This window comes from Thamnophis elegans, chromosome 2, assembly GCF_009769535.1.
Source record: "Thamnophis elegans isolate rThaEle1 chromosome 2, rThaEle1.pri, whole genome shotgun sequence".
In the NCBI taxonomy this organism is placed as follows: Eukaryota; Metazoa; Chordata; class Lepidosauria; order Squamata; family Colubridae; genus Thamnophis; species Thamnophis elegans.
Window position 1 is genome coordinate 67,400,037 of NC_045542.1, and position 21,315 is coordinate 67,421,351.

Sequence of the window (21,315 nt, forward strand, 5' to 3'; positions counted from 1 at the left end):
TCCCAGATCCAGGTGGGCATGTTGTATTGCTGCAGAAAATTTCACTACTCCCTTCCCCTTACCTGTTCTGCTAAATTATAAACTCTAGAAGTGGTGTAATCTACATAATTTAAAAAGCTATTGTCTTCTGTTGGAATTACTATTAGCTATCTGTGCTTAATATTACAACTTTCATTAATCTTTTACTGTCGAAGAAACAAACAGAGGAAGAAACAGTAACATTCTTGGGATAACTTTTTAAAAGTGCAGAGAGAACAAATCATTTTATTTCAAAACATGGTACACAACAATTCTTGAATATTTAATTTCAGGCAAAACTGTAAAAGTTTAATATTTTTTTCCTTATTGAAGTCTACCAAAGAAAGGAGGCATAGTGACATAATATACGGATGTAAAAGGTAACATGGAGCAAAGCTTAAATATTAAGCAACTAAAGAAAAAAGTGAAAAGCAATACATTACTTCTACCACTAAAAATTTCCCTGACAGCATCATCTCAAAACGAAAAACAAGATAGTTGCAATTCAATTCTTCATGAGCAATATAAATAGTTATCTTGTCTCTTTTTCAAACTTAACTCCCTTCTTTTCTACACATAAACTGGCTTCTCCACATCATTGAATTACGGTGGTAAAATAGGCAGAATTGGTGTTGAATTGAAGAAAAATAAACCAGAGTTCTGGCTAACAGCGGGATGTTGTGTATGGAGGCACTATTGGCTCCGCCCATAATCAATATATGCACTCTTGTTTGTATAGATTGATACCATTTTCCTGAGTAGAAACTATCACTTTGTGCCATGGTGACTCCCTCAAGCTTTATGCATTTTTTCAAGTGAAAAGACATCATTTTAAACTAAGATGCTTTTTAAAAAGTATTTTTCCTTCGGAATAGATGCATTATCTGCACTATGTCATTGAAGTTTCTTTTTAACCTTCTCAAACTAGTTTCAAATAACATTTTTTGAATGAAAAATTGGAAAAAAAGCCTACACCATTACTCTTTTGTTTTAACATCAGTGAAAAGAGTACTGCAGAACCTTTAAAAGTCACCAAATCTCTTATGAAAGTGGGCATAATTGAAATTACTATGAATCATTATTATGCAAGGCCTTTTTTTTTAAGTAGGTGCTCTGGAATCTTTATAAATACTTTAAAAAAGTGTTTTCACAGATAATTATTAAATCTTTTAATATAGACTTGTATTGTAATAAACATATTTCACTTGTTTCAAATGCTATTTAAAATATAAATCTGTTACTAAATAAAATAAAGAGGAAAAGTTATGATTGCAACTTGGAAAAAATGAATTGGACACTTGCTGTATTTTCTGGAATACATAATTTTAGAAAAAAAATATCTTAATGTATTTTAATATCCTAAAGATTGAAATCTATATATTAGAAGGCATCCTTGTATTGACATGAAAACTGTTAATTATATCAATCTATATATTGTGCATTTTTATGACATCAGTTTGTCAAGCTAACTGCTGAATTTTGCTTCCAATGCAAGGGTTTGCATACTTTCAAAATGAGAAGCAGTTTAAAATACTGAACATGTAATTCTTTTAGGCTTTCATTGTAATCCAGTGAAAATTTGGCATAACTTATTCTCATTGAAATGTGAAACCACATTGCTGTTAAAAACTCAAGTCCCGTTGAGAAAAGATTAGGGGCTTGCTGGGATAGGAAACTTTCCTGTGTAAACCAGCTAATCTTTAAAATGCCAAGGAAGTCTCAGTGGAACATGTTAGTTATGACTAACTTAATGTGCAAGCATCACTGTGCTATAAAAAGAAATGTCATGACTTTGGATACCAATTACTATTCCATCTTAACAGTACCTGTTTATGGCAGATACTGCTGGGTGAACACAAGTAGATAGAAGATCTGTACCTTGTGATGCAGCCTCTATTCTAGCCACCAAACTATTTTCAAAAGGGATGGTCTTTGCTACAATTACCCAATACAATACAATTATGTATTTTCGCCCTTGCTGGTTTCTTTATGGAAAACCTTAGTCTCAAAACACATCTGTCAGCACTTAATAACACAGTTGAATTGGGGCATGCTTCCAGTAAAGGATTACAGCTCTGCTAACACTTGCACTAAAGACTAATGTTTGTTAAGATGTCAAATGTAACACACCAAGAACAAAAGAAGAACTTTATAGCCAACTTTCCAGGTGTCTCAACCAGTTCCTGGCGCCCATTCAGACAAGTTGCATTTGAAGAGTAATATTACACTTCGTGATTCTTCATTCTGGTACTTCAAGTGGTTCCTTACATGTTGAATAGGCTCCTTGGCTCATGCCTTTGTTTATTGCAAAAATAGTTTATAAAATATTAACATTTTCCATTTGAAATTAAATGTACAACACATACAGATTTCCTGGAAATGGGGTACAGTTCTTTTTTGTTTTTAAAGTATCTTCGCATACACCATCTTCTGGATTGCAGAGGAAACAGGCATATCAGGTGTATGCAATTTCTGGTTAGCTGACAGACTTCATGCCAGTGCAAGAGAGTTCCATAAACACAAAGATGATTAATGTCTCTGAGCTGAAAAAGAAAAATATGAATTTATAGTGTAAGCTTATTTCCACATATTCATACTATTATAGAACAGTTTTTTTAAAAATGGATATGAACTTATTCCACTGAAACAATATTGTAGATATTTAAATTCAATATGAAAGCTAACACAATGTGTCGTCAGCATTTTCTCTCTATTTTGTAACCTTTATAAAAAAAAATTCCTATGACTCTGGATTCCACAGGAAAATGGAGGTGAGTGCACTTTGAAGATCTAGGGATTTCACAATATAGTTAATCTAATTTACTGCACATGTTTAAAATACCCAATTGTCTCATTTCTGAGGCATACTATCAATGGTAAAAGTTCTCATATTATTAGGTTTGTTAAAAAATACAGTTAAAATCGTATTTAAATTAGAAGTCAAGAAAAGTATGTTTGATAACATACGTAATTGATTTTGAAGGCTTTATAACTTCTAAAGTCTTACATTTATATTAAATATATATAAAAATGGGCAATCAAAGAAAAATATATATCAGAGGAAAATAAGATGCAACTCCATGGACTATTTGGCATCAAGGACATTAAAAGAATATTAGAAGAGAAGGTAATTGCAAAAAGCTTAATATTCATTGTAGTTCACAATAGAATTAAGCTTCTAAATACTCATATCAAAACTGCAATTTTTAGGAAAGCAATTAGGGTGAATATTTGTGAGCAGGGATTGTATTCTAATAGAAATTATTATCCCAAAAGCTAGATCCAGACATATCCCCTCACCCGCCAAAGCTAGATCCAGATGGTATTCATAAAAGGGTTCTTAATACAAATGTAAAATGGTTATTTAAAAAAATAAAAATAGGTGGTATTATCCTAGATTTATCTTTGTATTAAAACAAGTGGGGAAATGGTATAATGCTAGGAAATTACAGATAAATTGGTTTAATCTCTAGTCTGAGAGACAAGTCTTGCAGAAGAAAAATCACCATTTATAGAAAAGTAAGTTTTATTCCACTACCATCTTACAAATAAGGAGAGAGAGATGGTAAATGTATGTTCAGGCCAGCAATATGCTACTTATTTCTGTGCGTGGGGGAGCACACTTGAATTTGAGATCATGTGTTAGGCACACACTCAAAATAACCATATAAAAACTTGTTTACCCATCAAATGACAGCCATGGTGGATATGGCTAGTCACAAATTCTTTAACAAAGTCTCTAATCCATGTTTGAATCATAATTTATAGACTCTAAGATTATAGTCATCATGATATAGCATTAGGTCCAAATTACAGAGATGTATGTTATACTATAATGCCAAGTAGGCAGATTGTATAATTTGTATAATGTATGTAACATAATGCACGTGGCGTTCCCCCCATCTGGGTACTTAGAGATGACATGAAAAAATAACTTGGATTGACAAAAGCTTGAAGGACAGAATACAATGAATAAATGTTTAGTTTGGATCTTAATGCTTTTTAAGTGATGAAATGATGAAAAGTCGCAATTTATCTTAATTGGGGGAAAAGTCCTTAAAAAAAGTGAAGTAATGTATATTTGGATGGAATACATGTGTCTTAAGACAATGTGAGGGGGGATACTTTAGTAAAAAAGATACCCCGGTTATGACTGCCATGAAGATGAAGAATTCTGCTGGAAATTATGGATATTGTAGAAAAGGTATCAAAATGAAAAAAAAAGCACTGAAACATTTTCTATAATATATGAAACTTTTAGAAAAAAGATACAGAAAACATGGAAAAAAGGAGAAAATTATACTGATATCCAGCATCTTCTAATTCTTCTAAAATGTAGATTTGTCCCAAAAGGTATTCATGAATAAAAATCAAGTACGTCCACTTCAGCAAGATGAAATGTGCCAGACCCTTATCCCTTCCTTTTGTTTGCTTTGAAATAATTTGTGCCAGAATTTATTTGTAAGGTTAGCCAGGATATTTAACACTTCCATTGATATGAGCAATTCTAAACTCTCATGCAAAACTAGGGAACCCTAACATAGCCACTAGAAATCTAAGCTAACATTTTTCTATACCTTGGACTCAAGTAATAGACTCCCTAATATACTGTGTTAGATACATAACTACTGGTGTCTTAAGCTAAAATGACACTGGAAGCAAGGAAGGATAAGTTGGGGGGTGGGGAGTCAATATGAAACTAAGTCCGTCAAGAGTTTTAGCTTTTAAGAGAAACTGGCATAAGCACTGCCGGTAGAATAATACACTGTACTACATCCAAGGACAGAGGCGTTATATTCTAGAAGTTCCTTATCACAGTATCACTTGACTCTGCTCAAAATGGGAACAGCAGCAATTATATTTGTTCCACTCTTAACTATTTCAGATCCTGTCCATGATGAATGTAGGCAAGCTAGGGAATAATTAACCACAAGGACGCTTCTATGCTGAAAACCCAGAATGTCCGAATTTTAGACAGTACTGTTAGGAACTCTTATCCTCAAAAGGATTTTGAATAATGAAGCTATTGGAAATGTGGAAAGTCATAACTGCAACTCAGAACATTAGAAAACCATACAGTACCAAAAAAGGAAAACCTTCAGTCAGGCTAGATTTCAGTAAGTAGTAGCAAATGATGTTGAAGATGCCTCCAGTGCATTGGTTCTATTTAATTGAAAGGATTGATTTAAAATATCTAATCCCTCTATAACTTTTAACATCCAATTTTTCAGCCCCTCTGGTTCTAGAATTCTTACACTATCATCTGCCCTTAATTTGATTCACTGATGTTCATCACTTAAATATTTTGAATATAAAAATTAGTAATTCTTTGGCTAACAACAAGGAAGCCCAAGTGACAGATGCACGAGAAAGAATACTACAGGATTACAGTTGATTTGACCTTATTTTGGTTGCTCCAACTATTAAGAATGAAAAATATCTTTATGGCCCTGTGGTTTAATAGCATAAGAGGAGCCACGTTGAATCAGACCAAAGACCTAGTTTATCAAGTATTCTCTAAACTGCCCAACCGTAGAGCTATGTAAAATCCAGAAGCCAGGTATATCTGGCATGAGTGCATTCCTGTTCCCTATGGCTTGTTTTCAGACAATTTTGATCTTGATGATTAAAGGGTAGCTTATCTTTTATACATGTATCTAATGAAAACTTTAAATCCATTCCTGATAACAAAATTGATTAACACTAGGCTTGAACTGAGGTGTATGTGCGAACATATAAATACTGAGTTCAAAATGCACACAATTGTGTGTCATACTACCATATATACTTCAGTAAGGCATGAATTTTATTGTGGCTGGATTGATGGCAATACTTTTTAAACATTAAACATAGAACATCCCTCCTATAAAGATCATTGGCAAAGTGAATTATTGGCTTGCCTAACTCACTGAGACATTTGTGCTTTCACATTATAAATTCACATCTTGTACTTTATTGTACTCAATTTTAGTTCAATCTAGTGTTGATTTACTTTTTGTACCTAGGCTACTATTAAGGCATTGATGGAACATTTATATATGAACTCATTCCAAGTTGCTGAAGTAATTCCATTAGTTTTCATATTTTATGCTACCTTGCTTGCACAGAAGTGTCTTTTCATTCAGTCAGCTCATCTAGATAGAGGCTCTGGACTATTTATCACTTTCTTTTTCCAGCAGAACTAGATTTCTCATTTCATTAAATCAGTGTATTATTTTAATTGCTTGACCTTTCTTAAGTACACTTTTAACCCATCACCAGGCTCCCAGGGGACTCATTTATTAAGATTAATATTCAGTAAGAGCTTGTTAAAATAAACATGCTAACACAGTCCTGATTAAAACATTTCTATAGATAAATTATCAAGACCATAATCCAAAATCATGTTCATACATTCTATGCACTGTTACTTTTAGGCAGTAGATTAGGTAAACAACATCTGAGAGGAATTGCACTGAATTTGAAAAATGCCAAGATATGTCAGATGTTAAGATTTCTAGGAGCTGGGATATATCCTATGCTTTTCCTGATTTTTAGCTTGAACGTGGTCTATTGACAATTAAGAGATAAGCAGCGAAGGAGGAAAATATGAGACTTGGCCTAGAGAAAACCAGACTCAAGTCTCAACTTGAATATATATACTACATCAGGATGTAAAAGGTGTATGTGAAAAAATACACACAAATGTATATATGTGTACACACAGAGAATATAAAAATATGAGATATATAAATATGAAATTTATAGTTGTACACACTTATAGTTTTATTTACAATGGAACTAAGTGGGTGACCCACTGAGTCTCACCTACTCATAGGATTATTGTGGGGATGGAATCAGAGAGGAAATTTATTGTACCTGGAGAATGGGCTTTCACAAAAAAGGACACAATCAACTTTAAAAATAAGATGAAATGAGCAATAGTTTAAGAGCTAGATTCTTTGTTGGTTTTGCTCTGGTGAACTATTGTAGCTTTCATTATAATTACGGCAGCTATTCAGACTGAAAATAGATGAATTACAAGTTGCTTGAAAAGGTTTTTAATCTGCCAATCGCCCTACAGAAGTTGTACTTCAGCAAACCAATGCAGCAAATGTAAGCAACTAATTTCCACTAAAATGTGAGCATACAACTCTTGTAGGATTGTGTTCTCACAGTAAGATGAAATCGAGTTTAACGTATGTTTGAATTAGTTTCACCTCAGTCATACAGATGCAAGACCATCGTCACTATTTCTTCCATTAAAGAAATTGCCTTAAAACTATTTGTCAAACACAAACTAAAAGAAAGTAGTCCCTAATACCAAGCTTAATCAAAATATGTAGTCATTTTGTACCTTATCCGAATTGGTATACAAAGAACCTGCCCATAAAAATTGTGTATGTAGCTTCTTCAGTTTCTGAAAAGCACATTGGGATAGGAGAGATTAACCCCAAATTTGGGAGCCACAAAACTGTAGCTGATAGAAATCCAAATTATCTCCTGCATGAGGGCCACTTTCTCCTCAAAAGAATGGAATTCCAAACAAGTGTTTATTTCATTTGGTGCTTCAACAGTCGCTTCTCCCTCCAAAAAAGCCAGAATAAATCACATCCATCATCTTGATGCCTTGCAATGAACAGTAATACTGTTACATACATACTGCATGACATCTACATGATTTTAATAAGTTAACCACATAAATCAAGACTTCCATGGGACATAAAATGACATGAAGCAATGGCCAAAGACATCATAATGTCATTAAAAATTAAACACATTTAGAACAAACTTTTAAAAGGCACCAGTCTCTGAATTAGCAAGATACATGAAAAAAGAATATTGAAAATAAGAATCAATTCCTGCTTGATAAAGTTGTGTATTTCTTCCAGACTGTAAGAATTCTCTGACACAAGAGAATTCCATTTCCATAGCACAGATGCACAATCTAGAGCTACATGTAGCTCCTGTAAGCCTTAGTATGGTCCAGAGACCTCTAGTGTTATTTTTTTTAATGTGGCAAAAATAAAGATTAAATATCCATTTAGGGAGTAATCATATTCATTATCTTTCATTACATTTCAATATTAATGAAAATAATTCAAATATTTATCCTGGCCACAAGATAATTATTGAGAATGCATGCAAAGCACTCCCTGCTAGGGCATTCCTTGGTTTGGAAAAAAAATATGCATTCGGTTTAAATTAATTTCTGAATCTATTAGAACATCTGGTTCAGAAATAGGATTCCAAGATAGAAGGAGCAAGCCTCTATTAAGAGTACTTCCATAAGCTAGTATAAATACAATAATACATTAGCAGAGTTGGAAGGGACCTTGGAGGTCTTCTAATCCAACCCCCTGCCTAGGCAGGAAACCCTATACCGTTTCAACCCTATACCGTTTGAATGTTCATCTTGATCATGTCTAGAGAGGTAGTCCACCCAAATTTAGAACAAACTTTGTCCACAGCAACCCTAAGCCAACCTACATTTTCAAGTTTATGGTAAACAGTGTATTTTAACAAATTCTGAGCACAGCCTGCCTTTAAAAAAGACATAGCACGTTTTGCTTGTTGAATTACTACATTGGTTTCTGTTTGCAGGAAAGAGAATACACGGTATAAGACTGAAATAGGACTGCATGCCATTTTGTGTGTTTTCCAATTTCAAAAAGCATTGGCTGACTGAATACAAGTTCATTTCTTAATAGGTTTGGAAATTTACAATTGATTGTGAGCATTGTCAAATGGAATAGCTCAGGAAAGCAGAGAGACTTTCTAAAGCACATTTCTAAAATAGCTAAACAGTTTAAAGCTTAAGTATTTTGGAAAAATTGAGTTAACACTGTATTATAACATGAGACATACCTTAGCATCAGTCACAACAGAGCCTTTAATCATTATTTCTTTGGACTCCATATGTTGGCCTGATTTTTGTTTAACACTCTTTCTTCCTGGAAAATATCTACTCATAGAACTCGGGTATAAATTTCAGGGCAATGAAGTTAGGCCCTCTAATAACAGTTAAATGCAAAGTAGTAGAACCTATTGCGCATGCTATCTAACTGAATTAACTCCATTTCACTGCCCAGTGCAGCGCATGAGACAAGCAGAATATTTAACAGCAAGAAAACATTCATTAACACAGATTAGAAATATAGGAAAGGTACTTCTTACAGAATTACTGATAAACATTTAGGGAAAAACAATTGAATTTATTAAAAATCAAAAATTTGTTAATTTGAACACTATTATTTTATAAGCAGCTAATGAAGCCAGTTTAATTAATGATGAGCAAGAAAAAATGATTTCCTTCAGAATGTCTCCTAAGCATTGCATAAACAGACCAGCCTCAGTTCCTGAGTTTCCTTTCAAGGCTTTTTGAGAAACACACACAAATAATTAGATTTCGTCAATTTTATTTACATTTTTGTACATTTCAGAGCATTACACAATTACATTTTCCATATTTTCTGACCTGCAAACAGATACCTTAAATGGAAATACTTAAAAAAAATGCAGTTTGATACATCCAAATGCAACAATTACACATCTGACAATTCACAAAGTGTAATTTACTAGGACGTATCCTAAGGATTTAAGAACAAGTAGTCAGGAAAAAAAATCTGACTAATTATTTACACAACACAAAATTCTCAAGCTAACCCTTAGAACAACTGTCCTAGGAGCACCCTCCCTTCCCAACAGGAAATTATGTAATTCACACTTAACGCAGCATTAACAGTCCTTGATCCCATACATGGAAGGACTGTCCAGTCTAATGTGAGCAACCAGCTTTCTCTTAAACTTGCCAAAACCTGAAGAGTGTTATGTTTATCCATGGGTGCATAGCATAATTTTGAGCATTTGAAAAAAAAGTGACCACAAACTTATTTATTTATAATCAAGTCTACCAGAATTCCAATTAGACTGGTTTCTAAAGGAATTAAAGTGGCCAGCAGGAACAAAAGCATTTTTAGGCATAGGTGAACTCTTTGGGCTCACTTCCACTGGGTAAAATCACAGAAATAAAGCTTACAAGTGAGATAGAACTTAGGATTCTGCATTTAAGGTGGGCTGTCCAGTTACGCCTGCAAATCCCATCACTTAGATTGATTTCCCTCCCTTCCCCTCTCCACATTGAAATGGTATATATAAATTTATATATAGTGGATAGAAACTAGTAAAAATTCCCTGCAAATAAACTGCTCTTCAGCTGAGGTTATGGCTCCTGTGCATGGGGTGAGCAAAGGAACTTCTGAACTTTTACAAAGAAACGTAAAGCGTTCTCTTGAAAAATACTGAGCTCTCGCTTTAGGTTAATCTGATTGCATGTACAATTTTTTAAAGGTTAACTTTCAGTCAAGACATTGCTACAAATGGAAATTTCAGTATAAAAAGCAGCCAACTGAGTGCATTTTTAAAAATCTAATTGGCCCAACTCCTTCAAAATAGTTGACTAGGTTAGACATTTCGTGGTGCCTCCCCATTTCTTGCCTACCTTACTTTGTTCATGTTTCAAACTGTGTCAGCAGGGCCCGAACTTCAGGAGTTAGCTGCTTAGCAGCATTGGCTGCTTCTGTAATGGCCTTGCGGTAAAGACCTTTTCTCTTCTTATTAAATCGCGACTGAAAGTTTTCTAAAAAAGGGGAGAGCTGTGAAAGAGCAAGAAAAGATGTTGTTGGGGACCCAAACCACGAAATACGAGCTTCCTGTCGGACTAATAGGCCATTATCTTTTCGGCTCACAGTTATAGTAAGAATACGGGCTGGCCACCATGGGAATCCATATATCTTGGCCCAAACAATGTCTCCTACACATATGGTCCTGCTATCTGGTGTGACACATTTAGAGACATTTTTTGAAAAGACTTTCATTTTCAAAGAATTACTGAGCTTTTTCTCTTCCTTTAAAGAGGAGGAGGAAGAGGAAGAAGGTGCATGCATGCTGCCTGGAGGAAAATCAAAGCTTTCAGTAGTGCTACACTCAGAATTGGAGGACTTCAAGTCATCTGTGCTATCACTACTACAGACTGATGCACTGGAAGAGTCAGATTTCGTTTTATCAAGGGTCATGTAAACTGTAATATTGCTTTTGCTGCCTCTCTTGCCCATGGTCTGCTGTTCATCCTGATCAACAGGTACATGCACTTCATTGGTGTCCTGAACCTCACTGTTGGCCTCTTCAGGACCTTTTGAGGGGCTCTGATTTTCTGAAGGGGCCTCACCTGCTGAGCGGGTAGACGAGCAGCGAGATTGGGACTTAGCTGCCATCTTGCCACTCTGCAATTTCTCCAGCCCTGTCTTGAGAGAGGAGTCATTTTCTTCATTTCGGTACCTTTGTGGCTTCAGACGCAACCGGGGAGGCAGGGAACCTGAGCTGGTGTTCTGAAGACGCCTTGTGAAGTGGACCTTTGAATGCGCATTTTTGGAAGTTGAAGTTGCACTCTGTTTCTTTTGTGCCTTTTCTTTGGCTATTTTCAAAACTTCCCTAGCTTTTGCATGATCCATGTTTTTGCTCTGAAGAACTTTTTTAGTATTTAATTGGGTTTTCGATGTATTTGCTTGAGTGGGAACTTTGACTACTCTACTTCTGCTGTGGACAATATTTGCAACTTTGACCACAGAATTCTTTTTCTGGCTTTCATTCTGACTTTTCCCATCAACTTTATGATCAGTTTTAATTTTTTTATTCACAGTAGTTACGCTCTCATTTCTTCGTTTCCTAGTATCCTCACACCTTGAGGAGTCACTTGCATTGCTGCCCTTCTTAATTTCTTTCTTTTCTGCAACAATACTGTTCTTACATTTGTCACATAAGACATGTCTGGGTCGTAATTTGATAGCATTCATAATAGAAGTGGGTTCCTCCCTGTACAATTTTCGCTTGGGCCGCTTAATTTTTCGAGGTGGAGGTTGAGGTATTGATTGGTTATACGTGTCCCTGATAAACAAAGGAGGGGGATATGGTGCCCCCACATGGAAAAGGGGAGGCGGTTTGGAAGTCCATAGGCTTTTAACCAGACTATGTTCTGATGGCTGGATGGGAGAAGAGTCTGGGACAACACCGTTAGCTTCACATTTCACTTGCATCTCATCTTGGAATGATTTACTTTGGAGCTGCATGGTTTCAGGTTTATCCTTGTATTCCCGTTTGGGAAATATAGTCACAGGAATTCCATGAGGTCCAAACCTTAATAAGAGAGAAAAACACAGTTAACTGCCAATCTCCATTTGCTATCTTTTAGAAGTTTAGAGGAACATTTTGAATACCATCATATACTCAAATTTAAAGGGCATTCCATGGCTCAACTGCATCTATATAATCAAATGAGGATTGTTCAACTGGCTTGAATGGCTTTAAAATATAATCATAAATTTTATACTCATCAAAAGTTTAAATTTAATGTTCACCTTTTTTAACTTTATGATCTAAGGCAATTAGTTTCTAAATTGTCAGTTCTGAAATATCTTTTTCCATCCTGATCTGCTTGACCAACCCCCCCTTATAAACTGGAAGGGAAGTCAAATGGCAGAAGACTGCAATTGGGGGGGAGGGATGTGCACTGCACAACATATAGTTAGGCAAGTTCTCATTCAAACAAATTACTCTTCTAAGCACAAAATATCCATTCAACAGATGGTTATGTAGACCATATACAGGGCTCAGTACACATGAGATTCTTTCTGGCTTGTATACACAAAATCTGATGAGAACTCAAATATTTCTTTCTGTTCTATCTGGTAATAACTGAGATTAATAATGAAAATCTAGTTGAACTGCCTCGGCCTCTCACCTATTTTCAAATATAGTCAGTTCAAGTAAAGAACACAAAAAACATAATCATAAATGGTAACCATAACTGGTTTTCTCACCTGTACCTCATGAGCTTGAAATAACTTTGTTTAATAACTAAAATGTTATTGATAGTAGCAGTATTTTATACCTATACTGGAGAATTATGTAAATGACATAAAAATGTCTAGTTTAAATTAAGAGTATGGTTTAACAATTTTGCATCACTCAACATAATTTAACCAGGATCATTTGTTTCTCCCTTATTATTATGTAGTTAATATTACCTACACAGGAATTTCCAAAATGAAAAATTGGCAGCAAGTCACTGCAAAAGTGGGGAGGAATAGAGGCCTGATCCACAGTATACTTTGGAGCATATGCGAAATTGTGGAGTCAAGAGAAATTGAGGGTATTAACAAATTAAAAAGGGAAGGTGTTACTGATAGGTGGAATACATACTCAAGCTAGCATATGTTACAGTATTAGAGAGGTACTGAGATGGTCAGCTGAGACTGCCAAGTATTAGATATTTCCAAGCTACTTATTTTATAATACATTCACATTGATGGAACTATGAATTTAAAGAATCAACTCACTTAATATTTATTGTTGTACTATCAATGTTTCACTTTAAGCATGGATCTTCTGGTATTCTTTTCATTTAGAACAATTAGCATTATGACTGAATATATAATTGTCCTCTTTACAATCTCTCTTGCATCTTCCCTCTGCACCTAAGTTCATTCCACAGAAAGGTAATTCTCTAGTTAAGACCTCATTTTTGATTAGGAAACACTACATCTATAAATTCATTGTTTCCCCCTATGAATCCTTACAAATGGTTGTCCAATCTTTTCTTGAAAACCTGCAGTGATAGAGCACCCACAAGCCAAGGAGCCAAGCTGTTCCACTGATTAATCGTTTTCATTGTCAGAAAATTTCTTATTTCCTGGCAGAATCTCCAACTAGCTTTCACCCATTGCTTTTTGTTCTGCCCTCAGGTGTGATGGAGACTAAATTGACGCCCTCTTCCTTGTGAAGTCCAAAAGAAGATCGCTATCATGTCTCCCTTGAGCTTTCTCTTCATAGGCTAAACATATCTAGTTCCTTTAGCCATTCATCATATGGTTTGGTCTCCAGCTCCCTTATTATCTTTGTTGCTGTTGCCTAAACTACTTCTAGGGCCTTAGCAATTTTTCTATTGTATGTTCAACTTACCTGTTATATTGCAATTATTTTGTCTGCCAAGTCATAACTTGTAACTCCTTTAAAAAGTCTTACTGAATCTGCCACAATTTTTTTCCATGTGAAAGTTCTGCTGATTTGCAACATCTCAAAACTAATACTGAAAACGTTTCCCCATCCCAAACATTTTAGACTTCTGTCAGTCAAATCCAGCATCGTCAGTGATGGTGGGAAATATAATCCAATCAAAAATATATACTGAACTCTTAAGCATAATCTAGATAATATTAAGCACTTTTCAATAACTAAAAGAATACATATATTTAACTTTCTCATTGAAATCAAGACTTAAGGCTTCATATTGCATCTATTATTCTAGCTAGCATTAACCCTGAACCTAGCATTAGATTAGATCCAGCTGCTTTCTAACTAACCTACTAATTTGATGTTGCACCTTTCCTCACTTGATAATTGTGAGGAAATCTAATACTGGACTATATTTCATTTATACTTCAGCTCTTTTCAAATCCATCAGACTGTCACTCAGCTTTTCTATGATGACATCTATCAAGCACATTATAGCCTATTAATTATTTTCATGAACTCCTGAGCTAGGGAAGTTAACACCTGAAAATGACATGCCAGGCCTTATGGGTTTTTAAATCTATATCAGGGGCGTGAAACTTACAGCCCATGTCCCGTATGTGTCACACACTGGCCATGCCCACCCCTGGTTTAGTGAAGGGGGGGGGGAAAGGTCCCAATACATCACATGAAGTGATGCCGCGAGTTTGACACCCCTGATCTATACCAATATACAGTACAATAGCTTGTGAACAGAGAGCCCCAACTGCTGCCAATGTACATTTTCCAGCAGAATTCAATGCAGCAACGTATGATTATTGATTCCAGTATTTAAGATTCTTTCATAGAATTCAAAGCAAATAGTTTAGTTTGCCATACGAGTTTTCTGTACACAGATACAGTTCAAAAAAATATGCAAACATAATTTTCCTTCCACCAGGCTCTATATAACTGGTCTCCTCCTCCCTTTTATCTATTTGTATTGCTGCCATAATTCAAAACATACCTTTCCCTGCTTCTTTCCTACAGCCATACTTAGGAGTGGCAGAGTAATTGCTGTTTCATGGCTTGTAGTAAACCTGGTAAAATAATTATCTGTCCCAACTCTGCTTGATTAGGGCCAAATATTATCCTAATGGTGTTTTGATGCCTGTGGCTACAAAGGTTTTACTTTTATATCATTTGATTTTTTTTAAAAAAAAGGGCTAGCCTCCAACATAGTATTTTTTATTCGTAGCTATGTCTACTTACAGGAGGTTCTGGAAGTAAATTTAAGGAATTTTGATTCATTTTTAATTCAGAGCTATTCTGAATTATGTTAATCTTTGGCCTGCTAGTACCTCCAACCCCGAGAAAATCCTTTTATGAAACCAAACTTTCAGATGACCACTAAGGAGCTGTCTGAGAGACGAGGAGACAGTCCCAAAAAGGCATCCCTACAGGTAATATAATTCAAGGAAGATAATATGGAGTTATTCTAGCAACTACATGCGTATGAAATTGCTAATTCATAATATGTTAAATCATACGCATACTAGCTCAAAATAGATGGGATATCTCAAAAAACAGTTATGGCTGAAAAAAAGATATATAGATATGCAGTTTTAAAAGCCTGCAGGACTTCCCTACTATATGTAATAGCTACCTAGCTACCCATATAAAGAACTTGGATTGAGGGAGAATGTTAAATGACAATGCCTGTTATATTCAAAAGGGATTGTATACTTGCATGTTTATATATCATATATGTGAAGAATTGGTAAATCAAATTAAAGTATGTACGGAAGTATACAATATCATGACGGCTTGGCCTACTGCATGAAATGTCTTAATTGAAGGTTTACCATGCCATTAAAATCTGATGTCTAGACTATCTGAAAATAAAAATTCCTTATACAATAGTGTTATTAAGTGTATGTAAAATTGGCTGGACAAACATAGTTAGGTTGGGTTGAATAATGCAGAAAGCATTTTCCATCCCAAGCTGATTTAAGAGAACTAAGCCATATATAGAAGGCAAAGTGGGCAAAAAGTTTTCCACAAAAAGACAGTGTTATAAGAGTCATTGATTATCATGGCCCTCATCATCACGGTAATAACATGCAAAAATTCTATACCCGATATCCCTGAATGTATCTACAGATACTCTTTGCTTTATGACCGTTCAATTAATGAAGGGTCAAAGTTACAACATTACCCAAAAAAGCTACTTATGATTATTGCACCAACACCTGAAGAAGTGTGATTACAATTTGGGAGTTTGTCAGTCGGCTTGTATTTATGATGGTTACAGCATTTTGCAGTCACATGGTTAACATCTGTGGCCTTCCCAGCTGGCTTTCGACAAACAAAGTCAATAGGGGAAGCCGATTTGCTAAACAACTATATACTACTGGTATTAACAACCACAGTGAGTCACTTAACAAAGGGTAAAAATGGCTGTAAAACCAAGTCCTGTTATGAGATGCCTTCTTTAATAACCACACTGCTTAGTGACTGAAATTCCAGTCTCAATTGTGGCTGTAAGTCAAGGACGAACTGTACAATTGTCAAAAATTGGCAACATAAATTTCTTCTCAGTCTGAGGCAAATAATGCATGAAAATTGCAGAGTAAGCTTAAAAATGACAGAGCTTAATTTTTAGAAGAAAAACTTGAACTTTTACTCAAAACTCAGACAATATTAAATCAGAAAATCCTAGCTTCACAGATACACGCCACACGGTTCTGCCCATGCCAAGCATATTGCAGCTCCAACTATCAAATAATTGCTTATCTTTTTGTTATACGGTAACACATTTTGAACACAAATTCTTCACTATGTCTTCTACCCAGGGAAGTTTACTTACAACATCAGACTATTTTTTAAATTATTCCAACCAGCTCATTAAAAAGTAAAGGTAATTAAAACCTACTCAACCTACTCATGACATCATCACTATTGAAACGAAACGTAAAGTGGTGTGGAGTCATTTTTACTATGAATTTCAACAAGCTAAGATCATTTTATAAACCACATGATGTTAGCTGAAGAGTCTTCAAATTCCAAAGAGCCTTTACCTAACATGATAAGCAAGTCTGTATTTTAGCTTTGTAAGATGATGCCCTATAACAATGTCTGTTACAATTACATCAACGATGTTATTGATTTGTAAGTAAACATGCACTTCATGAAAATGTTAAACTTTGGTCATGTTTTATTATAAAACTGTATATAACTGCAAAGCTGTATTCTATCTTAGCTATTACCAGATTAAACTGGCACCTAGCAACTAAAAGCACCAATCCACAAACACTTCTCTTAGCATCACAATTTCTCTGTACCACTATTTTAAAAAGATTATTTTAGTTGTGCATTACACAGCAAAATACTAACACCTAGCATAATGTTTATTTCTAAGAATACTGCATTCTCTACTTCATTTTCAAATAAGTGCACAAAATAAGAAAACTAAAATGAGCAGTAATCTTTCTAGGCTGCATTTTGCTAATGGATGTTTTGTGCTTTACTTTGAAACTACAACATGCTTCAAACTTGCCAACCAGATTAAACGCTACATGCCCGTTCTTTTCTTCCCCTATCCCCTTTCTCCAGTATGTGTGAATGTGTGTGTGTATATCCATCCATCCACTATATTAACAGCTGAAAAAGCATTACTATGAAGTAAATGAAACAGTAACACCTCCTACCTATGCCTGTATCAAATGGCTTATCAACTATGCAAGAGAAGCGGCAAACTTTCCCATTCTTTGTTAGAGAAGAATGTTAATGATAGCTCTGGAAACATCAGAGAGGAGACAAACTACTAATATAACACTGTTTAAGGGTATGCAGTATCCATGCTTGATGTGTGAAACAACTTGCTGTTTTAATTTTTTGTCTTATGGGGTTGAATTTCACTTTCTCCAACTAAACCAAGAGCACTGATGTTACTCTGTTTTCCAACCCTATTTCAGTTCTGCATAGTTCGAATATCATACCTGCAAAAGAAAATGTAAGGTAAGACACTTTACCAGATCTATTAAGGCTATATATCAAGGAAAAAAGACAAGCACATTAGGTCCTTGACTGCTATGGATAATGCCAGACTATCCCTTCCACTAGCACCAATGGGCTGACAAACCTGAGAATTTGAAAGTCAGCATATGTTGTATATTTGTCATGGAAAACATATGGCAATATCTATGGCAATACATGATCAATTCTATATAATACATCCTTTAAACACCTTGTGGACTAATGAAGAAATGCATACTGGAAATTCATTATACCACTCTCTCAAACATTACAAACACCAGCCTTTCTATAGCTGCATGTGTTGCATAATTTTAATACAATTACATTTTATAATCTGCTTAGTATGTACTCTGAAGGAGTTAGAAACAGCATTACCTATATTTGTTTATAAGTAAGGCAGTAATAATGGCCATACACTATCATACCAAAAATTCTGTAAGATTATCAGGCAATTTTAGTATGTGTCAGAAATTTGGTAGTTAGATATATTAAATATATAAGCAATGCACTTTAGAGTGATTACATGCCATCAAGTCAGTGTTGACTCTTAGCAACCACATAAACAGACCTTCTCCAGGATGATGTGTCCCCAATCTGGCTATTAAGAACTCCCATGGGTACACCTATTTGCCAGTGTAATTGAAACCATCCATCTTGCTTGTTATCCTCTTAGTCATTGTGTTAATTTGCAGTATTACAATTTTAAAAGTGTGCTGGCCCCAATTGCCAAAGTTCCTCCTTCCATTTGTTAAAAGTTCCAGTCCTTTTGTATCTCCCGAGGCTCCTTTTACATGTATTTTAAGTGTCAAAGCAATGACTTATACAATGTTCCTGGAAATACTTAACCCACAAGAATGAATTTTAAAATGGACTTTATGGTATAAATTGACACTATTCATCTTCCTCTTCAGAACTGAAAGATGCGTGGGCCCAAGTTCTCAGAAATCCTGCTGTATGATCTCAGCTTCATTTTAGATAAAATTTAATGGTACAATCTTTTGTTGTTTCTCTGTAAATAAGGGAACAGGCTCAGCTTTACTACATAGGAATGCATTTGACTGATTTTCCTTAATCAAGTATACTGTGGGGGGAAAAAGATTGCTTCCTTCAGTGCCATGTATTTTCTTTATTGTAAGTAAGCTATAATGTTGATGATACTGGGATTGTTTACAAATGTACCCTTTACCTGATGAACTCAATGAAAGGGTGTGTCGCTCTGGTGCAAGTTCCTCAAAACCAGAAAAATTAATGCTTCTGCCAGAACAAGTTGCTTTGCAATATACAAATAAGTTCAGTTTTCATCCTGGCTGCAAGAAGGAAAGCTATCTACGCAGCAGCTTTCAAATATGTATTACCTGTATCAGGAGACATTCTAGCATCCCCCCTCCCCCAAATAGCAACTGATAATTTCTGCACTTCTATAAAGCTAAGAAAGAAGGATAACCAAATGGAAGAAATGCTGAAATATCCATAGCAATAAGGTAGGGCAAATGTATATTGTTTGGCGAACAGACTTTTTTTTGGCCACAGCTACAACATTGCCAGTATCCTCGTAAGCTGTGGGGGAAATTGTATAGCCAAGTCCATGTGGGATGGATAGCAACCCTCCAGAGCTTCTTTTACACAACACTTCTTCGCTTAAAACAAAAAACCCAAAGCTGGTAGTGAATGAACCTTAAACACGAAACCAAGGATGAAAAGGAAAGGCTAGTAAATAGTAGTCATTGAGGTGGGGCAGGGAAGGGGGAGGCGGCCTTTCCTGGCTCCGAGTTTAGGCCACGAGGCTCACTGAAAAGCCACTCGCGCCCCCTTGGCGGAGCCATAAAGCCCTGCACCTTATGGCTTGTGCCCCACCTTTCTGTGCAGCCACCCAGGAGGCGATCGAGGCCTCGACTCGGCGGAGACTATTTTTTTGGGTGGGTGTGGGGGAAGGTGGGGGGGTTGCAGCAGCAGCAGCTGAAGGTTAGAGAGGAGCCACTCCGGGAAAGCAGCCAATGCGCCTCCTTCCAACAGCCTCGGTGGGAGAGAGAGGCTTTCGAGCAGGCAGGGCGCGGCCGGTCAGGCTCGCTCACCTTTTGGAGAGATCCATGAGGACCCCGGAGAAGAGCTTCTCCCCGAACCGGAACGATACCACGAGCGCATCCTCGATGATGTGGTCCAGGGTGACCAGCACCTCTGAGCCCGGCAATAGCAGCGCCTCCTCTTCTTCCTCCCCCGCTGCACCGGCAGCCACCGAAAGCTCCGGTTGCTTTGCAAGGCTTGCCGTGGTACTTGCGGCGGCGACAGCAGCAGCATCCGGCTCCTCCTCCTCCGGCCGGGGCGGCTCCTCCCCGGGCTCCGGCCCCGCGGGGCCCCCAGCTGCAAGCACCAGCGGAGGTACCAGCGGCGAGCCCGGCTGCGGGGGCTGGTCGCCTGACTTTTCCTCTTCAGAAGGGCCGGAGAGCGTGGCCGTCAGCGAGCGAGGCTGAAGAGGCTCTCCCAAGGGGCCCGGGTTGGGCTGGGCCTGCGGCAGGTCTCGGGTCCCCGCTGGGCTCTTGGGCGGCGGCGGCGGCGGCTGCTGAGCCTCACCGCCCGGCGCTGGCTCGGGATCCTCCCTGGCAGCGTCGAGCACCGCCGACTCCACGGCAGCTTGCGTGCCGGCGGGTAGCGCGTCTGCGCCGGCTTCGCTGCCTGGCATGGGCTCGACCTCGCCAGTTCCCCCATCACCCGGCACCGCCGCAGTCGCAGCCACGGCCGCCATTTTCTCTGGTGTCGCTTCCTCCTCCCTCTACCAGCAGCAGGATCGATAACCGTGGCCTTCTTCCCCCGCCTGGCTAGGAGGGGAACGCCGCCTATCGGGGCAGGCAGGGATCCTGCCGATTCCCCAGCTCCTATTGGGCACGGCGCAGATCCATCAAGCGCAGATGTAACTTCCCATTGGTCCGGAGGGGAAACGTTGACGTTGAGGGCAGGAAGAGGAAAAAGAGGGCGGAGATCCCGGTATCTGTGTCGACAAAGATCAAAAGGGGGCAGGTTAATGAGCAGCTCTTCTTCTATTTGTAGGTGGGGGGAGAAAAGCCCGCCCCCCTCGCGGAAGCGTCTCATTGGCTTTGCCAGACGTCTGGCGAGATGTAGGATTTAAAGCAAGCTCGAAAGCCGTAATCTTTTGCTCTCTCTTCCCCCCCCCCCCAGTGCTTATCCCAGTGCTTGATCGTGTGAAGGAGGTAATAGGGCAGGGACGGACCCCTCATCTAT

The 21,315-nt window shown here is 37.2% G+C and overlaps 1 protein-coding gene across 2 annotated transcripts; it reads right to left on the bottom strand.

Moving 5' to 3' along the window:
• Positions 1-833: 833 nt before the first annotated feature.
• PWWP2A (PWWP domain containing 2A) lies at positions 834-20,957 on the bottom strand. 2 transcript variants are annotated; one of them, XM_032212308.1, is made up of 3 exons: positions 20,154-20,951; positions 11,225-12,189; positions 834-2,561 (listed from the first exon to the last, which is right to left on the bottom strand). In XM_032212308.1, exons 1-3 carry the CDS (start codon positions 20,819-20,821, stop codon positions 2,548-2,550), a joined length of 1,647 nt encoding a protein of 548 aa, XP_032068199.1. In that variant the 5' UTR covers positions 20,822-20,951; the 3' UTR covers positions 834-2,547. The 2 variants fall into 2 exon arrangements, with proteins under 2 accessions (XP_032068199.1, XP_032068197.1); XM_032212306.1 differs by lacking the exon at positions 834-2,561 and having other exon boundaries at positions 9,400-12,189; positions 20,154-20,957.
• Positions 20,958-21,315: the final 358 nt, after the last annotated feature.